Genomic DNA, 17950 nt, shown 5'->3' on the forward strand with positions numbered 1-17950 from the left:
TTTTCTCTAGTGCTTCTGGGACTGCCAGCTGATAGATACAGCTTAAACCTAAAGCTTGTCTCACAGTCGAATCAATAATCACCCAGACTATCTCCCACACTTTGTATCACTGCTGGTCTGCCTCCACCAATAGCTGAAGCCAAAGTGCCTAAAATAATTTGACGTTGTATAATCGCTCTTCCTCCCCCCCCCCCTCTACTGGCCAGTTGTCACTTAATCTGTGAATAAAGTCAACATTTAGTTGCAGTCCCCTAATCATCAATCATATTTGTTTTGCTACCTCTTGATCGGCCAGGAGATCCAGACCGCATGATTGAGCAGTCCAAAACAAATCTTCAAGTATACTTACTATGGGATAGCCAGGGGACTCTAACGACCATAAACTGTGTAGTGGTTATGGTGCCTAGCTTGTCCCTTTACCCTGGTTAGTTATCATTTACATGCATAGTAACACAATTAGTGGGTATCACACTAAACACACAAAAAGGAAGAGTGTATGATTAGCATTTTTAAATGTATTTTTATATTCCTGCAATGGAAAAAAAATCTAATATACTAAGTAGGGATGTTTTCCTTCATCAGTTTATGATAATATACTTTGGGTTAAGACAGTAAAATTAAAGGCATTGGAAACAGTGATCACTAGTATGAACATCACCTAACTGGTAAGCTGTCTGGGAATTATATTATTGTATATTACTGTTGCCAAGAATGGCTAAAGTTGACTATATGTGTTTAAAAAAAAAAAAAAAAAAGAAAACCTCTATATGTTATCAAAAATAAGTAGTAAAGCCATTTGAAGAACTAGCTGGTGTATTTGCCTTTAAATATACTGCCCCAGCTACGTGTTCTCTGTTCCCAAATTGTGTGGAGAATCTCCTTTGCATTATTGTCATGCTGAGCAGGAAGTTTACCTTCCATGTCACACAGTGTCCTATTCAGAAGAATGGTAATATGGGACTTCACCTGACAAAATGCAAATAACAGACTGTTTATTGCAAGAAATTAATTACATCCAAAATTCCTTTTACGTGTGAAGGTGCTGGCTGACTAACCTTATAAACAGTGCATCTTTTTACATTTATTAAACACTGCATGGACCATAACTATTTACCTGTACTTCCACTGCAGATCTTGCTTCTGATGTAATTTGTTGTACTTTTAAATCTGATTTTGTTACTTTTGTACCTCACATAATAGATGAGCCGAAGACCAACTGAGGGAAGATGGTCTACTAGCATCAGAGACCCAATGGCTTATCTGACTGGTTGCCATTGAGGTGCTAAATGACAATGTTTATTTTAGTCTGCTTGGGTACAGGGTCAGATTTATAACACAAGCACCAGTAGGAACAGAATTCTCAAGCGCCCCCTACCTCCCAACAAAATTGGTGGATATACACACAGTGTGTGTGTGTGTGTGTGTGTGTGTGTGTGCATGTGTAGTAGTGTGTGCAAATGTCTGAGTGCAGGTATATGGGTGTATGTCTTTCTGTGTATTATGTCAATGACATGCATATAAACAGTCAAAATCCCTTGTCTGTAACACCACCTCAAGACACACATACACACATGCAGAAATGTTCAATAACATGGAAAAAATTAAAAATGTGCATCACAATGACTACTACTATAAACAGGATGGTGACAGGAACACAAACATTGCTGGTGTATCAGAACGTTCTATGCTACTCTGGGTTCTATAAACTATTCTCTGAGTGCAGAGTGATTTACTGCATGGTCTCTGTAGCATCAAAATGGAACATCTCACAAAATGTCCTCTCTCTCTCTTTGCAGGTTCACTGCCAACTTAATTTCTGGAGTTCTTGATTACAAAACCCTGCTGGATCTGTAAGTTATTGGTCCTTAGACAATTTAGTACGTGCTTGTAGCAAATAAATTATACCTGTTATTAATGAAGTAGGAATTGCCAAATAATTTAGCTGTACTTTTTATCAAAGCTTTGTGTCGCAAATACCTTGAATGTTCAACGTGTGAAATCTTCATACATTAAAAAAGCAAGGTTTCTGTTTAGTGTATTTATATCTTCATAAAACACTCCATTGAACATTTGGCGATCCGCATTACCATCTTCCCACAATACACTGAGAATGAAAAATCCCCGGGCATATTTTTTCCCATGATGCTTGGCAGATACAAAATCATAGCATGATGATTTATTCAAATTAAATAACACGCTGTGCCTTCTACTCAATGGAAATTAAATAAAAGACAACTATGAAACCGAGGTTTTCTAATAAGTAGCCATTAGCTGTTAAACTATTAATGTGCTGTTATCTACAGCGTGACAGTTCCACTTCAAATTGATTTTAGCTTTTCCCTTTTTCTTACGTGTAAATGTTAGTCAGTGGACAGGAAAAAATGGAAATATAGAAATTTGCAGGGAAATTATTTTAAAAAAAATTTTTTAATTGAAAACTTTACGTTAATGCATATTTTCTCAATGAAATCAAGAGAACGAAAGTCCATCATGATGGAATATTTTTTTCCCCCCAGTGTATCACTTTAAAGAGTGTTTTCTTTTAAACATGACATATTTACACATGCCACTGCAGGGAGATATCACTTCAATTTTCAAAGCAGTTCCACGGAATGCATTCAGGGTAGAGGGTAACGTGTATAACGGTTGAACAATTACATATCTTCATGTTTATGTGGACTTGAACTTGGGCAGAAGCATGGCATCATTTTAGAAAGCAACAACTGTATAAGTTGTTCTCCCACTATGGATCACTTTCACAGTGAGGCACCCCTGGTGTGCCATTTGACAGATGAGCTAATCCCCATAGGGAGACGAGCGACTGATGGATGAAGTGTGCCTATAATTTATGCAAAAACAGCATGTGTGTCTTGGAAATGCCATAGTAAGAATTGCATTGGGGTGAACCAGACTGTATCATTGGATTGTACAGTGTTAGTTGGTACGCTTTGCCATGCAAATGTGTGTTTTTATATATATATTATTATTTAAATATTGTAAAACACAGAAACATTAAAAAAGTCTATATAGTAAAATACAACAAAAAAATATATTTGCGTTATATGAAATATCATTTTAAAATATCTGCATTAGAATCTGAAAGAGTTTTAAAGAAAAGAGTCATTATTTTAATGTGAAGTACTAACTGGAAGCATAATAGTGAGTGATTTGTTTAAAAAAATGTTTTCAGTTAAGAAATATCGGTCAAGGTTTAAGCTTTAATGTGCAACGGTTTGATCTTGGTATTATTATGTTTACTTATAAACATACTTATCTCCACATAAACTTATATTTTTTACTTATATTTAACATATATGTGTTTATAATAATAATGAAACTGAATATCTTTTACACAATGTGACTATAACCAGTGCTAAATTTCCAATTAGGTACCAGAGTAGGTATCTACAGGCACATGTCCTGTACGACTGCCTAAGCTTTTTGGAGCTTAGGTGGGTGTTTAGGAGATAGGTATCAGACCCTTGGCAAGTGTCCACTCTAGTCCAGTCTGCCTCCTATACTTGATAGCAGAGCTGCAGGAACAGTTGTACACAGTGTAAAACGTAATCTTGCCCCATCTCCTCTATTGTTTGTGTGTGATGTTTGACAGGAAGTGGATCGTTTCCCATCTGATTGGGTGATGGTTCAAAATTCCTGAACGCTGAGACAAAATGTAGCTGAATCATAAAACAAATGAATGGATAAAGTGAGAAGTGACAAAATAGAAAAAAAAAAGAGAAGCAATAACTGACGCTCCCATTCTGCCTCCCCTCGCCAACTTAGATTGCAAATAATTCACTTTGAGAAAGTAAAATGGTCCAATCACAGGCTTCTCTATGAGAAGCCTGTGATTGGACCACATGAATGCTGCAATGACGTCAGGACAGGACATAAAAGACAATACCTGGAGCTTCACCTGGTGCTGGATTCGTAAGTGAAAACCTTTTTACAGATTTTATGGGAGGGGACCTGATAGTAATGTCCCCTAGGGCATTGTAAATGTAAAAAAAACTAGTTTGTATAAGGGTTGAATTAATCATGTGAGCATTTCCTTGAAATGTTTCTGCTCCTCCACCTGGTACTATTTTTTTTCCTTTGTACAAATGCATCCTTCACTATATCATTAATTAAATCATTATGTTGTTCATTTTAGGCACGCTCTACCTATGGACTATGCTCGTGGTCAGCTGTCTGGGCAGCCTATGTGTATGAAACAATACTATGGACTCTTCTCTTCTTATCGCCTTCCAGGGGGCAACAAAGATACCCTTGTGGCACAGGAAAGCAGTATCATGCCAGAACCCGAACACGTCATTGTTGCATGCAACAACCAGGTGAGTGAGCAGTTCTAACGATATATTAAAAAGGATGAACATGATAATCTACATGATTCTTCCAAATTCAGAGCAATGATATGGGGATTCCTTTATTAAACAGGAAGTTGTGGTGTTTTGAACACCATTATCTTCAAGTAAGGTTAAAATACTTGATCCAAATTGGGTTTATTGTATTTATTTTCCCAACTATTTTGTTGCAGTGAATCCTTACCAAAACCATACTCAGAATCATATTGCCAGTGCTATATTTACTTCACAGATAGAATTTAATAAAACACAGCGTAGATACCAACCACTTGGACTTGCAAAATATTAAATGACTCAATCACCATTAAGGACTATAAGATCAATTCAGTGGCCAATTTCTATGGTCAAAAGTCAAAAGGAAGTTGCCGAAATTGTGTTGTATACTTTTATTTTCTTATGTTTCCCTGCTCACTGTATGTTTGTTATATATAGTCTTGAAAAGTCTTCTCTAACAGATTTAATAGTAGAAAGACAACTTCTTGGTGGACTGATATAAATCCATTAGCAAGTTGTCTGACAATTTAAACATTTGGGATACATGATTTTGGAAAAAAATATATTTTTTATTTCCTATCATAATAAATGACGTGATTATGACTCCTTCCTGTAAACCAGTAAATCTAGTAAAATATACCATTAACAATTCTATCTCAAAAATATAGCTTCCCTGTTCTTCGTTATGGCTATAATTGAGGTAGTGGTAGCTTTCTTACTTTTAAGAGAACATTCTATTATATCATCATATCATATTATATAATTTTTAATATATCAATTTTTTTAAGCTAATATTATCATAGTAAAGTATTTCAAAATCTCAGATATAATTAACAGTCATAGTTGTATATCTTGTTCACTGTTTTATCTACAGTTCTTTGTGTTGGATGTTGTTATTAACTTTCGTCGGCTAAGTGAGGGTGATCTCTTCACTCAACTGCTGAAGATAGTAAGAATGGCCGGGAATGAAGATGAGAGGCTACCGCCTATAGGTTTGTTGACATCAGATGGACGATTTGAGTGGGCACAAGCAAGAGAGATGTTAATGAAGGGTAAGGAAAATCAATGTATATTTTTACCGACAAATAGTTAAAGCCAATCTGCTCTATTAAAGTATAAAACATAATTCAGGTCATGGAATAACTTTAATAAATCAATCTGCTTTTAGAACTATTTTTGTGCATTTGTGTATACATAGTTTGAATTAATTCTAGTGCAAAGCTATAACTTTTTTTAAATTTTTGTGCAATATTTTATAAAATTTAGCCGCTTAACGACCACAATCTTTTGTTTTTAATTTTAGGTCAGCATGGTAGTTCCTTAGTCATTAATTGAGTTGGTCATTCCGCAAAGAACTATGAAGGCATAGACCATCATCATGGTATTTAAAGGGTTAAAAATAAAACACATCTGTGACGAGACCAATCTCGCCACATTGCTGTCAGGATCGGGACAGGGATCCAACACGCAGAGTACAAACAGTAGCCAGATACGTATACCGGACCTTAGAATGGCCGGACTAACGTAAGTAGTACAGTATAGAATGGTCAAAGACAAGCCGAGGTCGAGGGTAACAGAAGACAGGTAAGCGAGAGACAAGCCGAATCAAGGGTAACAGAGATAAGCAGAGTAAGGTAAACAAGCCGGGTCAAAACCAAAAGGGATAATAGAATACACAAGCACTGAGTGACTAGAACAAGCTAGAACCACGACAGGGCAATGAGCTAATGAAAGAAGCTCTGTTAAATACCCTGTTCAGAGCAGTAACCACGCCTCCGAGGCGTCCTGATTGGTCCTGCAGCAATTGACTGACAGGTCGTTCCGGGGGAGTGTCCTGATGACTACTTCCTGCCTAGATGCTGTAAAAGGCAGTCACTCCCTCGCGGCCGGCCTAGCATGACCGGATAGACCGCGGGGAAGGGAGCCATCAGACCGTCTGCATGGAGGAACAGCTAAGTCTCTACCTCTTTCGGAGGTAGAGACCACAGGTACCCTGACAGTACCCCCCCTCTCAGATACGCCCACCGGGCGGAATGAACCGGGACGAGATGGGAAGCGAGAGTGATACGCCCTGCGGAGACGGGGAGCATGAACATCCTCCTGAGGTACCCAACTCCTCTCCTCAGGACCATATCCCTTCCAATCAACCAGATATTGTACTCTCCCCCGGGAGATTCGAGAATCAATAATAGAGTTAACCTCATACTCCTCCTGACCCTCCACCTGAACGGAGCGAGGAGGGGCTATTGTGGAGGAAAATCTGTTACATATGAGTGGTTTCAGCAATGAAACGTGAAACGAGTTCGGGATGCGTAAGGTATTAGGAAGAGCTAAACGATACGCAACTGGATTGATACGGGTCAGCACCCTGTAGGGTCCAATATAACGAGGAGCGAACTTCATGGAGGGCACTTTTAAACGGATGTTCCTCGTGCTCAGCCATACCCTATCACCAGGAACAAAGACCGGAGCCGCCCTTCTACGTTTATCAGCGTGTTTCTTGACCAACATAGAGTTGTGCACAAGGATTTGTCGAGTTTGATCCCACAACTTCCTCAAATTGGCAACATGAACATCAACCGACGGTACCCCCTGGGAAGGAGAATCCGAAGGAAGAATAGACGGATGAAAACCATAATTCATGAAGAAGGGGCTTGAATGAGTAGAATCGCAAACGAGATTGTTGTGTGCAAACTCCGCCCAAGGAATCAAACCGACCCAATCATCCTGGTGTTCAGAAACAAAGCATCGTAAATATTGTTCAATTTTCTGGTTGGTACGTTCAGCAGCTCCGTTAGACTGAGGATGATAGGCAGAAGAAAAGTTTAATTTAATACCAAGTTGAGAGCAGAAGGACCTCCAAAAGCGGGAAACAAATTGGGAGCCTCTGTCCGATACAATTTGAGAGGGTATCCCATGTAGGCGAAAAATCTCCTTAGCGAATATCTCTGCCAATTCGGGAGAAGACGGGAGTTTAGGCAGGGGAATGAAGTGTGCCATCTTAGTAAACCTGTCAACCACGGTGAGGATAACAGTCTGTCTTTTAGAGATAGGTAGATCGACAATAAAGTCCATGGCCAAACAGGACCATGGTCTTTCTGGAACCTCCAAGGGTTGCAGGAATCCACATGGAAGCGTATGGGGTTGTTTGGTTTTAGTACAAACTTCACATGCAGCGATGAACTCCTCAATATCCCTCCGTAAAGCAGGCCACCAGAAGTCCTTAGAGATCAACGCGTAAGTCTTGCGAATACCAGGATGTCCCGCCATCTTGCTATTATGTAAACACTGTAAAAGTTCCAGTTGAAGAGCAGGAGGAACGAAATGACGTCCCGCAGGAGTCTGTTTAGGTGCTAGATGTTGCAACTTAATGATCTCGGCCAATAATGGAGAATGAATCCTGAGATTCGTATTAGCAATGATATTGCATTTCGGAACTATAGAAGAAAGAACTGGTTCAGGTACAGTAGAAGGTTCATATTGGCGAGATAATGCATCGGCTTTAGAGTTTTTAGAACCAGGTCTGTAAGTCAGTACATAATTGAAGTGAGTCAGGAATAAGGACCAACGAGCTTGTCTAGAGGATAAGCGCTTAGCCTCCCCAATATAGGACAAGTTTTTGTGGTCCGTCAAAATCGTAATAGGGTGTAGGGTCCCCTCCAACAAATGTCTCCACTCCTTTAAGGCTTTAATGACTGCTAACAGTTCCCTTTCCCCGATGTCATATCTGCTCTCAGGCCCAGAAAATTTCTTAGAGAAGAAACCACAAGGGTGTAACGGTTTATCCACCCCTAACCTTTGAGACAGAACAGCCCCAACTGCTGTCTCAGAGGCATCGACCTCGAGCAAGAAAGGCAGAGTCGTATCAGGATGGACTAGAATGGGAGCCGAGGCAAAAAGTTCCTTGAGAGTCTTGAAAGCACCCAGAGCCTCCTTAGACCAGAACTTAGTATCAGCCCCTTGTTTGGTCATATTGGTAATAGGCGCAATGATAGAGGAGTATCCTTTAATGAAGCGCCTATAGTAGTTGGAAAAACCAATAAACCTTTGGATAGCCTTGAGTCCTTTGGGCAAGGGCCAGTCTAAAATAGATTGAAGTTTTACAGGATCCATTTTAAAACCTTCCCCAGAAATCACGTATCCAAGAAAGTCTACCTGAGACTGATCAAAACTGCACTTCTCCAATTTGCAATATAGACCATGTTGCAGCAGCTTGTGTAATACCTTTCTGACCTGTCTATGGTGAGTCTCAATCTCCTTAGAGTGTATTAGTATGTCGTCCAGGTAAACGATAACACAATCATGCTGAAACTCCCTAAGTACCTCATTAATCAAATCTTGAAATACTGCAGGAGCATTGCATAGTCCAAATGGCATAACAGTGTATTCGTAATGGCCATACCGGGTATTGAATGCCGTCATCCACTCGTGACCTTGCTGGATTCTCACCAAATTGTAAGCCCCTCTGAGATCTAACTTGGTGAAGATTTTGGAGCCCTTAAGACGATCAAATAACTCGGTAATGAGTGGGATAGGATAGGCATTTCTGACAGTTATTTTATTCAAGCCTCGGTAATCGATACAAGGTCTCAGCGTGCCATCCTTCTTCTTAATGAAAAAGAACCCAGCCCCGGCCGGAGAAGAAGACCTCCTGATGAATCCCTTTTCTAAATTCTCCCGAATATACTCCTCTAGAACCGAGTTTTCCTGAACAGACAAAGGATATACATGGCCCCTCGGAGGCATAGTGCCGGGTAGAAGCTTAATCTTACAGTCAAATGACCTGTGTGGAGGCAAAGAATCGGCATTCTTCTTGTCAAACACTGCCCTTAAGTCTAGGTAAAGGTCTGGTATTTGTCTTTCTGTGGACTGAGTAGGATTCTCCGGTATGTTAATATTAGCTAATGGAGAAAACTTGCACAAACACCGATCCTGGCAGCCCTGGCCCCACGAGAGTATCTCTCCTAACTCCCAATCGATAATAGGGTTATGTTTTTTCAACCATGGGTACCCCAGAACTATGGGAACGGAAGGAGACGAAATGAGCAGAAGAGATAAATTCTCCACGTGTAGGATACCAACATTTAAATTAATGGGTATGGTCTCACGAAAGATAACAGGGTCTAGTAGTGGTCTACCATCTATGGCCTCAACGACCAAAGGTGTCTCCCTTAGCTGGGATGGGAAATTGTTCTTACTAGCAAAGGCTTGGTCGATAAAATTCTCAGCAGCACCGGAATCTATCAATGCCATAGCCCTTACTACTTCCTTCCCCCAAGTTAAGGAAACTGGTAGCAGAAGCCTGTGATCTTTATAATCAGGAGTAGAGGACAAAATAGAAACACCCAAGGCCTGTCCTCTAGAGAGACTTAGGTGCAAGCGTTTCCCGGGCGGTTAGAACAGTTCGAGAGTAAATGACCCTTGGCTCCACAATACATACACAAACCCTCTCTTCTCCTGTGCTGTCTTTCCTCCTCAGAGAGGCGGGTATGCCCTATCTGCATAGGTTCAGTAAGCAAAGATATCGTGGAGTCAGGACTTGGAACAGCGGGAGCTAACCTAAAAGAAGGTCTCTGGTTCCTCTCTCGAGTGTTCTGTCTCTCTCTTAGACGTTCATCTATACGAGAGATGAACGAAATTAAATCCTCTAAATTCTCAGGGAGTTCTCTGGTAGCAACCTCATCAAGGATTACATCAGATAGGCCATTCAAAAATACATCCATATACGCCTGCTCATTCCACTTGATTTCTGCCGCCAGAGACCTGAACTCTAGTGCATAATCCACCAGTGTTTGGTTCTCCTGTCTCAGGCGCAACAGTAATCTGGCTGCATTAACCTTTCTACCTGGAGGGTCAAATGTTCTTCTAAAAGCAGCTACAAATGCGTTATAGTTATAAACTAATGGATTATCGTTCTCCCATAGTGGGTTGGCCCATCTCAGAGCTTTCTCAATGAGTAGGGTGATAATAAATCCTACTTTTGCCCTATCTGTAGGATAAGAGCGAGGTTGCAATTCAAAGTGGATACTAATTTGGTTTAAAAAACCACGACACTTCTCAGGAGCCCCACCATAGCGTACTGGGGGGGTAATGTGAGAAGAAGCACCCACTGTGGCTACCTCTAGACCTGAACCGACAGGAGAAACAGGGGTATTACGTATCTCCTCTGTTGGGTTATTGGCACAAGCTAATAGAGCCTGTAGCGCAAGCGCCATCTGATCAATTCTGTGATCCATGGCTTCAAACCTAGGATCAGGAGCAGCCAGCTGACTGTTTGTACTTGCAGGATCCATTGGCCCTGTCGTAATGTCAGGATCGGGACAGGGATCCAACACGCAGAGTACAAACAGTAGCCAGATACGTATACCGGACCTTAGAATGGCCGGACTAACGTAAGTAGTACAGTATAGAATGGTCAAAGACAAGCCGAGGTCGAGGGTAACAGAAGACAGGTAAGCGAGAGACAAGCCGAATCAAGGGTAACAGAGATAAGCAGAGTAAGGTAAACAAGCCGGGTCAAAACCAAAAGGGATAATAGAATACACAAGCACTGAGTGACTAGAACAAGCTAGAACCACGACAGGGCAATGAGCTAATGAAAGAAGCTCTGTTAAATACCCTGTTCAGAGCAGTAACCACGCCTCCGAGGCGTCCTGATTGGTCCTGCAGCAATTGACTGACAGGTCGTTCCGGGGGAGTGTCCTGATGACTACTTCCTGCCTAGATGCTGTAAAAGGCAGTCACTCCCTCGCGGCCGGCCTAGCATGACCGGATAGACCGCGGGGAAGGGAGCCATCAGACCGTCTGCATGGAGGAACAGCTAAGTCTCTACCTCTTTCGGAGGTAGAGACCACAGGTACCCTGACAATTGCATTGGAGGAGCCTGGTTGCCCGCCTGTTGCCTCTGGACTATGGCCCCATGTTTAAAAGTATTCCTTTCGCCTGCAGAAAAGGCTTGTTCGTGCCTTTCTGCCCGGCGGTCGGTAGATTCAATCTACCGACCTAACGCACGAATGACTGGACCACCTGGGAGCTGGAGTGTGTTGGAAATTTACCTCCCAGAAGCTGCGGTTAACCGCAGCTTAATTGACAAATACTGGGTGGCCTTTGTTCGTTTGCCAAACATGTGGCGGCGGCCATTTTAAAGTCCCGAACGGCCAGCGGTGTTCAGCGCCCAAACTATGGAACTAGAAAGGACGCTTATTGGCATGAACACCGCTGAGCCGTCAGCCTCCCTACTTCTGCCTTCGGTCATTTAACCGACTGCCGGTTCATTCGGTAGTTTATCCGTATGAACAGCATCACCCCAGATAGCCATGCCATGGAGCCTATTCGTATAACGAAAGACTATGGGAAAGACTTTGGCTCCATGGCGATTGAACTGTATGTATATGATCTGAGCGCCATTCGGTAATAATGTGCGCTCAGATCTAAGCTATCTGGGGATAGGTAGAATGTATATGTTTTATTCATTATTTGCAACATTATGTATTTTATTGTAGTTTAGTATTTTACTGTAACCACATGGTTAATGGAGTTTTTGCCTCTGTCCTTGGAGATAATTGGATTACTTCCCAATTATCCCCAGGATAGAGGGGAGGGATTGTAATGTACTGTGGGAGTGTTTTAACCCTTTTATGCCTGGGGGTGCCGTTACAATTGGTGGCAAGCGGCGGGATCGTTCCTATAGCCAGAAGGACTGCTACAGGAATACCATTTCTTTGGACTTTACAATTTGAGGGCACCGCATGTCCCAGTACAGCGCCCCTGACAGCACCAGGATGGAACCAGCAGTGGCGTACAGCTACTCTATGAGAGAGTTTGACAATATGATGGGATTGCGGCTGAAGTACTACAGACCCAATCCACCGGAGAAATCGGTGCAGCTTATGAGGAACCTAGTGTTCAAGAATCTGCAATACCGGGCAGAAAGAGATGGTCAGCTGGCATGTTGGGAGGAACTCCAGCAGCAGGTACTGCAAGGATTCCATTTTTTGATAAAGCCCCAGCGGTGAAACGCGTTAAATGGTTATTTATATTGTGTTATTTTATAATAAATGATTTTTTGGTCAAATTAGTGTACCACTATCATTTTATATACACAATTATTACTATTATTTTATTTTTTCCTGGCATTTTTATTCTACATATCCTGAAGTGGGGATTATACCACTAACGCTATTACTAAAGTGCAGTGTGATCTGCACTTTACCTGTGAGTATATTTTATCTTATTTTATTCACCACCTTTTAATTTAATCGGAGAGCACTATCTGCTGTTTTTATTTTCCCTCTTCTCCTGAGAGTTGGACGTACCCCTTGGAGGACAAGCAACAATATATCCCATAAACGGGGATTATACCGCTGTATGCCTACAAACCCTGAGCTGGCTATAGCTCAACTAAATGTGAGTGTAACATATATCATTTTTTTACTATCACATTAAGTGTATACACTCCGCACGATTAGTCCTTTTCACCTTGTGTCTTCCATACTACAAGACGGTAGAAAATACTACAACAAGAGAACCTACCCCCACAGCGGAATTAGTGACTATACCTACTTTACCTCAAGACACCTATTGGAACTGACCAACCATTCTGGACTATACCTATTTATATTTTTATTCATTTTTAAATTGTATTGTTGTTTTTACTTTTATATTTATTTTTATCCATTTTATTTGTGGCGCAACCTTTTTTTCTCTACTGCAAGGAATTGGGAGCCCAGTCTCCATTCCCCAGCGGCAGTGTGATCTGCAGGGAATAGGGAGCCCAGTCTCCATTCCCCAGCGGCAGTGTGATCTGCAGGGATTTGGGAGCCCAGTCTCCATTCCCCAGCGGCAGTGTAATTTGTTGGGAATTGGGAGCCCAGTCTCCATTCTCCAGCGGCAGGCTGAGTTACAGGGGGCCGAGATAGTTGGTCCTGGCCCCCAGCAGCAGCACGTGTTACAGGGAATTGGGAGCCCTGTCTCCATTTCCCAGCGGCAGAGTGTCCTACAGGGAATAGAGAGCCCAGTCTCCTTTCCCCAGCAGCAGGACTCTGTATCGGGAGCAGAAACAGTCGGTCTCCCTCCCCCTGCGGCTGGAAGTATATATGGGAGAGGAGCTTGTTACCCCCTCTCCCCAGCGGCAGCTTAACGTACCAGGGGGAGACAGTAAGCCCCACAACCGTGCAGATGGGACCGTGGTCTCTGCACTTACAGCACAGGGGGTAGGAACGGTCGGTCCTGCCCCCCCCCCCACAACAGGGCTGTTTAGCCAAAGGGGAGACAGTCGGTCTCCAGCAGCAGAGCTGTGTATCTAAAGGGGAGACAGTCGGTCTCCCCCTCCCACAACCAGGCTCCAGCCAGGCTACTTTCACGGTAGCGCTGGCACCAGTACCGCTGGTCTCTGCCCACTCAGCAACCCATCAAGGCAACCTACCATTCCCCCGCACAGATGTGGTGAGGCACCTGGACATGGACAAAGTTCTCCTCTACCCAGGTGTAGTAACCAGTTATTGTGGGTGGGCTGTACTGCTGATTGTGTTTTGTGGGTGGGCAGCTGGACTAACAAGGGCACTGACCGGCAGGAGGTCAGATACCCTGTTAGTCTGTTTGGAAAAGGGGAGAGATGTGACGAGTCCAATCTCGCCACATTGCATTGGAGGAGCCTGGTTGCCCGCCTGTTGCCTCTGGACTATGGCCCCATGTTTAAAAGTATTCCTTTCACCTGCAGAAAAGGCTTGTTTGTGCCTTTCTGCACGGCGGTCGGTAGATTCAATCTACCGACCTAACGCACGAATGACTGGACCACCTGGGAGCTTGAGTGTGTCGGCAATTTACCTCCCAGAAGCTGCGGTTAACCGCAGCTTAATTGACGAATACTGGGTGGCCTTTGTTCGTTTGCCGAACACGTGGCGGCGGCCATTTTAAAGTCCTGAACGGCCAGCGGTGTTCAGTGCCCAAACTATTGAACTAGAAACGGACACTTATTGGCACGAACACCGCTGAGCCGTCCTACTTCTGCCTTCGGTCATTTAACCGACTTCCTGTTCATTCGGTAGTTTATCCATATGAACAGCATCACCCCAGATAGCCATGCCATGGAGCCTATTCGTATAACGAAAGACTATGGGAAAGACTCTGGCTCCATGGCGATTGAACTGTATGTATATGATCTGAGCGCCATTCGGTAATAATGTGCGCTCAGATCTAAGCTATCTATATGTTTTATTCATTATTTGCAACATTGTGTATTTTATTGTAGTTTAGTGTTTTACTGTAACCACATGGTTAATGGAGTTTTTGCCTCTGTCCTTGGAGATAATTGGATTACTTCCCAATTATCTCCAGGATAGAGGGGAGGGATTGTAATGTACTGTGGGAGTGTTTTAACCCTGTATGCCTGTGATTGGTTATTTTACCATTTGTGTCCCAGTCTTCCATCTGGTCCCCTAGGGGAGTGTCCACTAGGTGGAAGACCTGCATAAATACCGGGCAGGTAGCCCACATTAAACCAGACCACTGCTTGACCCTCAACACGGAGCTTTGTCTCGTCTTTGGGGGGATTTACTGTATGCTGCTAGAGACTGATTGCCAGGAGTGTAAGCCGCTTGGATGCTTTTCCTGTTCGTCTGCTAGCAGCTATTCGTGAGGTTCCAGTTTGGGAGTTTGGAGTGCTATTTTATATGCAGTTCGGGAGTTTGGAACATTCCATTGTATTCAGTTCGGGAGTTTGGTGTTCTGCAGTAGCTGTGCCTGTATCTCTGGAAGGGGAAGATCTACTAAACGGCGGTTTAACCCTTTTATGCCCGGGGTGCCGTTACAACATCACTATAAATATTATTTATTTCTATTTGAATATTTAAAATGTAAAGTTACATGACTTTCAAAGTTAATCTACATGAGAATAGTTTAACAGATCTGTTTGATTGTGCATAATTCATCCTGAATTCAATGTTTGTTTTTACATTACAAAGTGACACTCTAGTCTAAGTGTATGAAGACCTTATTTTGGGCAAAAAACAAAATATATAGTATTGAACTATTTAGCACTATGCTCCATTTATGCGTTACTTCTATGTATGTACTTCTACCTTGAAGAGTCACCTGACCAGCAAAACGTGCATCGGGGCTCTGTTTCAAATCCTATTTTGCCAGAGAAGTAATTTATATATGAGATTGTGGTTAGATTGATACTTTTGTATGATGATTTTAGGATTCATAGTGATCTAATCAGCTAGTTACATACATTCATATCATTGGAAGTAGTATCTACTAGCTTGATGGCTAAGTTGTCCTTGAAGGCACACTCAGGGAGTTTCATTATTACTGATCAAATGCTGACTAAATGCCCTTGAAGGCATAATACCTAGATTCAGAAAACTAGTTAGTAATTACTCTGGATATCTCTTTGACTTCTACTGTTTGGAGACATTGTTACTCTTCCATGAAATTGATTCACTTGGGCAATTCTAGTTATACATTAACTGGCTAAGATGACACATTGTGTAGGTTACATAGTATTGCACTATATCTATAGAATTTAGATACAGGGGTAGGCAACCTTCGGCACTCCTGATGTTTTAAACTACATCTCCCATAATGCTCTTATAGTCATAATGCTGGCAAAGCATCAAGGGAGATGTAGTCCAAAACGTCTGGGGTGCCGAAAGTTGCCTATCCCTGATTTAGAACATGCTAATTGAATAATTTCTAGCTACTTCTTTTGAATCCTTTATTCTTATTGTGTTTTTAAGGTTTTTAATTAATAGTTTATATTTCTTTTACTAATAAAAGTTGTGATTTTTACCACGTGTATACTATAGCTCTAGGTAAAACTTGTCCTTTCTTTTTTGCTAACTCACTCTAGGGGTTACCACTCTCTCTTTTACCTTAGAACTTTGGACTACTAGTTCTTCATTTGTTGTTTCTTTCCTCAAACAGATTCTACAAACCGTGACTCAATGGACATGATTGAACGATGTATGTGTTTGGTGTGTTTAGATGCACCAACTGGAATGGAATTAAATGATACTAACAGAGCACTGCAACTTCTTCATGGAGGAGGTTATGATAAAAACGGTGCAAATAGATGGTACGACAAGCCGATGCAGGTAACGTGTTTTACTTCTTGTGCATTTCTTTTTTTTTTTTTTCATTCTTTATTTTTCAGTGCGAAGTATGGTCATTACAGCATTCGTAAAAAGGAACTTATACAATTTGTTTTGAGCAGGGTCACAGTACTTTCTTGCACTATTTTATTTTTATAACATGTTTGTGTAAGCATTGATCGCTATTGTGTCGTCACTCTGTTCTGAGGTGTTTGAGTGTGGTGTGGTCTAGCTGATCTATGGGTGAGAGTCGGTGTGCTGTGGTTACTCATAGGGGGTCCTATGATTTGTTCGTGCAGCCTATGGGCTTGTGGTGTAGCGCAATTTGTAGCCTCTTCGGTACAAGGCATATGGGCTATGTTGTGTGAGTCCCGTGGGGGTGTTGGGTATATGAAGTACGCCTAGTTTAGTGTGTAGTGCCTCCTGACCATGGGAGCTGCGGGGGGGTGGTGAGTGTGTGAGAAGGTTGGCGGTTGCCTCATGTGTGAATGTGGTGGGGTGCTGTTGTTCCCAGTTATGAGGTTTAATTGAGTGGATAAACAGTTACACGGTCCTTGGTATAGGGTGTGGGGAGGGAGTAACTGGGAGAACATTGGGGTATACATAATGTCCTGAGCAGACAGTCCCAAGGTGAACTTAGAGACCGGCTGGTGTGGCTGGCTGGTCTTTGGCCGGGCTGTTGTCTTATGTTGGGTCCTCGCTGGTGCTTGTTCCTGGTTCTGCCGTCCTCTCATTCCCCCTTCTCGGGATGAAGGGTGTTGCATGCACCGGGTTCCAGGTTGACGTTGAGGTGCAGGCTCTCTGTCTTGTGGTGTCCGTAGCTGTGCCAGTCCCAGGGCCGTTAGGAATGGTACAGTGTCTTCCATAGAGGTGAGCGTATGTACGCCATCGTTTCTGGATACCGTCTAGGATCTGTTTGCTCCCCATCTATAGCTTATTTTAGCTGATTGAAGCTGGCTGGTCACCAGTTGGAAAGTTTTTCCCACAGGAGGGTAGTTTTACTAAGATCTTGGTAAAACGTCAGGGAGGCTTCCTCGAATTGCAGGGGAGTTTTGCCCTTGAGTGCTGACATTATGAGTATTTTATCGTGTGTTGTGGAGCACCTTAGTATCACATCTCTTGGTGCCGTTTTCGGTGTCCCCTTGGGCCCTGGTAAGCGGTAGATTCCTTAGAGATTAATTTTTTTGGCGTAGTGAGGGAGCTCATCTGCTGTAACTGCAGTTGGGACACCCCTCATCTTTACATTGGTGCGGCGGTGACGATCTTCCATTGCTGTGATGTGTGAGGTGTCAGCCCTTTGGTGAGACCATATTTGTTGGACCGAGGTCTGGAGTTCATGTACCTGTGTCTGGACTTCTGCTATGTCCCTCTCCGAGGCCTGAACCCGGTCTGTGATGGCCTTCATGTTATTTTTAATTGGAGCTAGTTCGGCAGCTAGTATTTTGTGAAAGTCCATCAGTAGTACCTTTAGATCTTGCCTGGTCATTGGTGTGGTGT

General features: G+C 42.5%; 1 protein-coding gene across 1 annotated transcript in view; it reads left to right on the top strand.

Moving 5' to 3' along the window:
• Positions 1-17950, top strand: part of CHAT (choline O-acetyltransferase) — a 93255-nt gene that overhangs the window by 43973 nt on the left and 31332 nt on the right. The window contains exons 5-8 of the mRNA XM_063434645.1: positions 1797-1850; positions 4154-4334; positions 5233-5410; positions 16287-16456. Of these exons, the coding sequence (XP_063290715.1) occupies positions 1797-1850; positions 4154-4334; positions 5233-5410; positions 16287-16456 (583 nt within the window). The remainder of the gene's footprint in view (positions 1-1796; positions 1851-4153; positions 4335-5232; positions 5411-16286; positions 16457-17950) is intronic.

Source organism: Pelobates fuscus, chromosome 10 (assembly GCF_036172605.1).
Source record: "Pelobates fuscus isolate aPelFus1 chromosome 10, aPelFus1.pri, whole genome shotgun sequence".
Classification (NCBI taxonomy): Eukaryota; Metazoa; Chordata; class Amphibia; order Anura; family Pelobatidae; genus Pelobates; species Pelobates fuscus.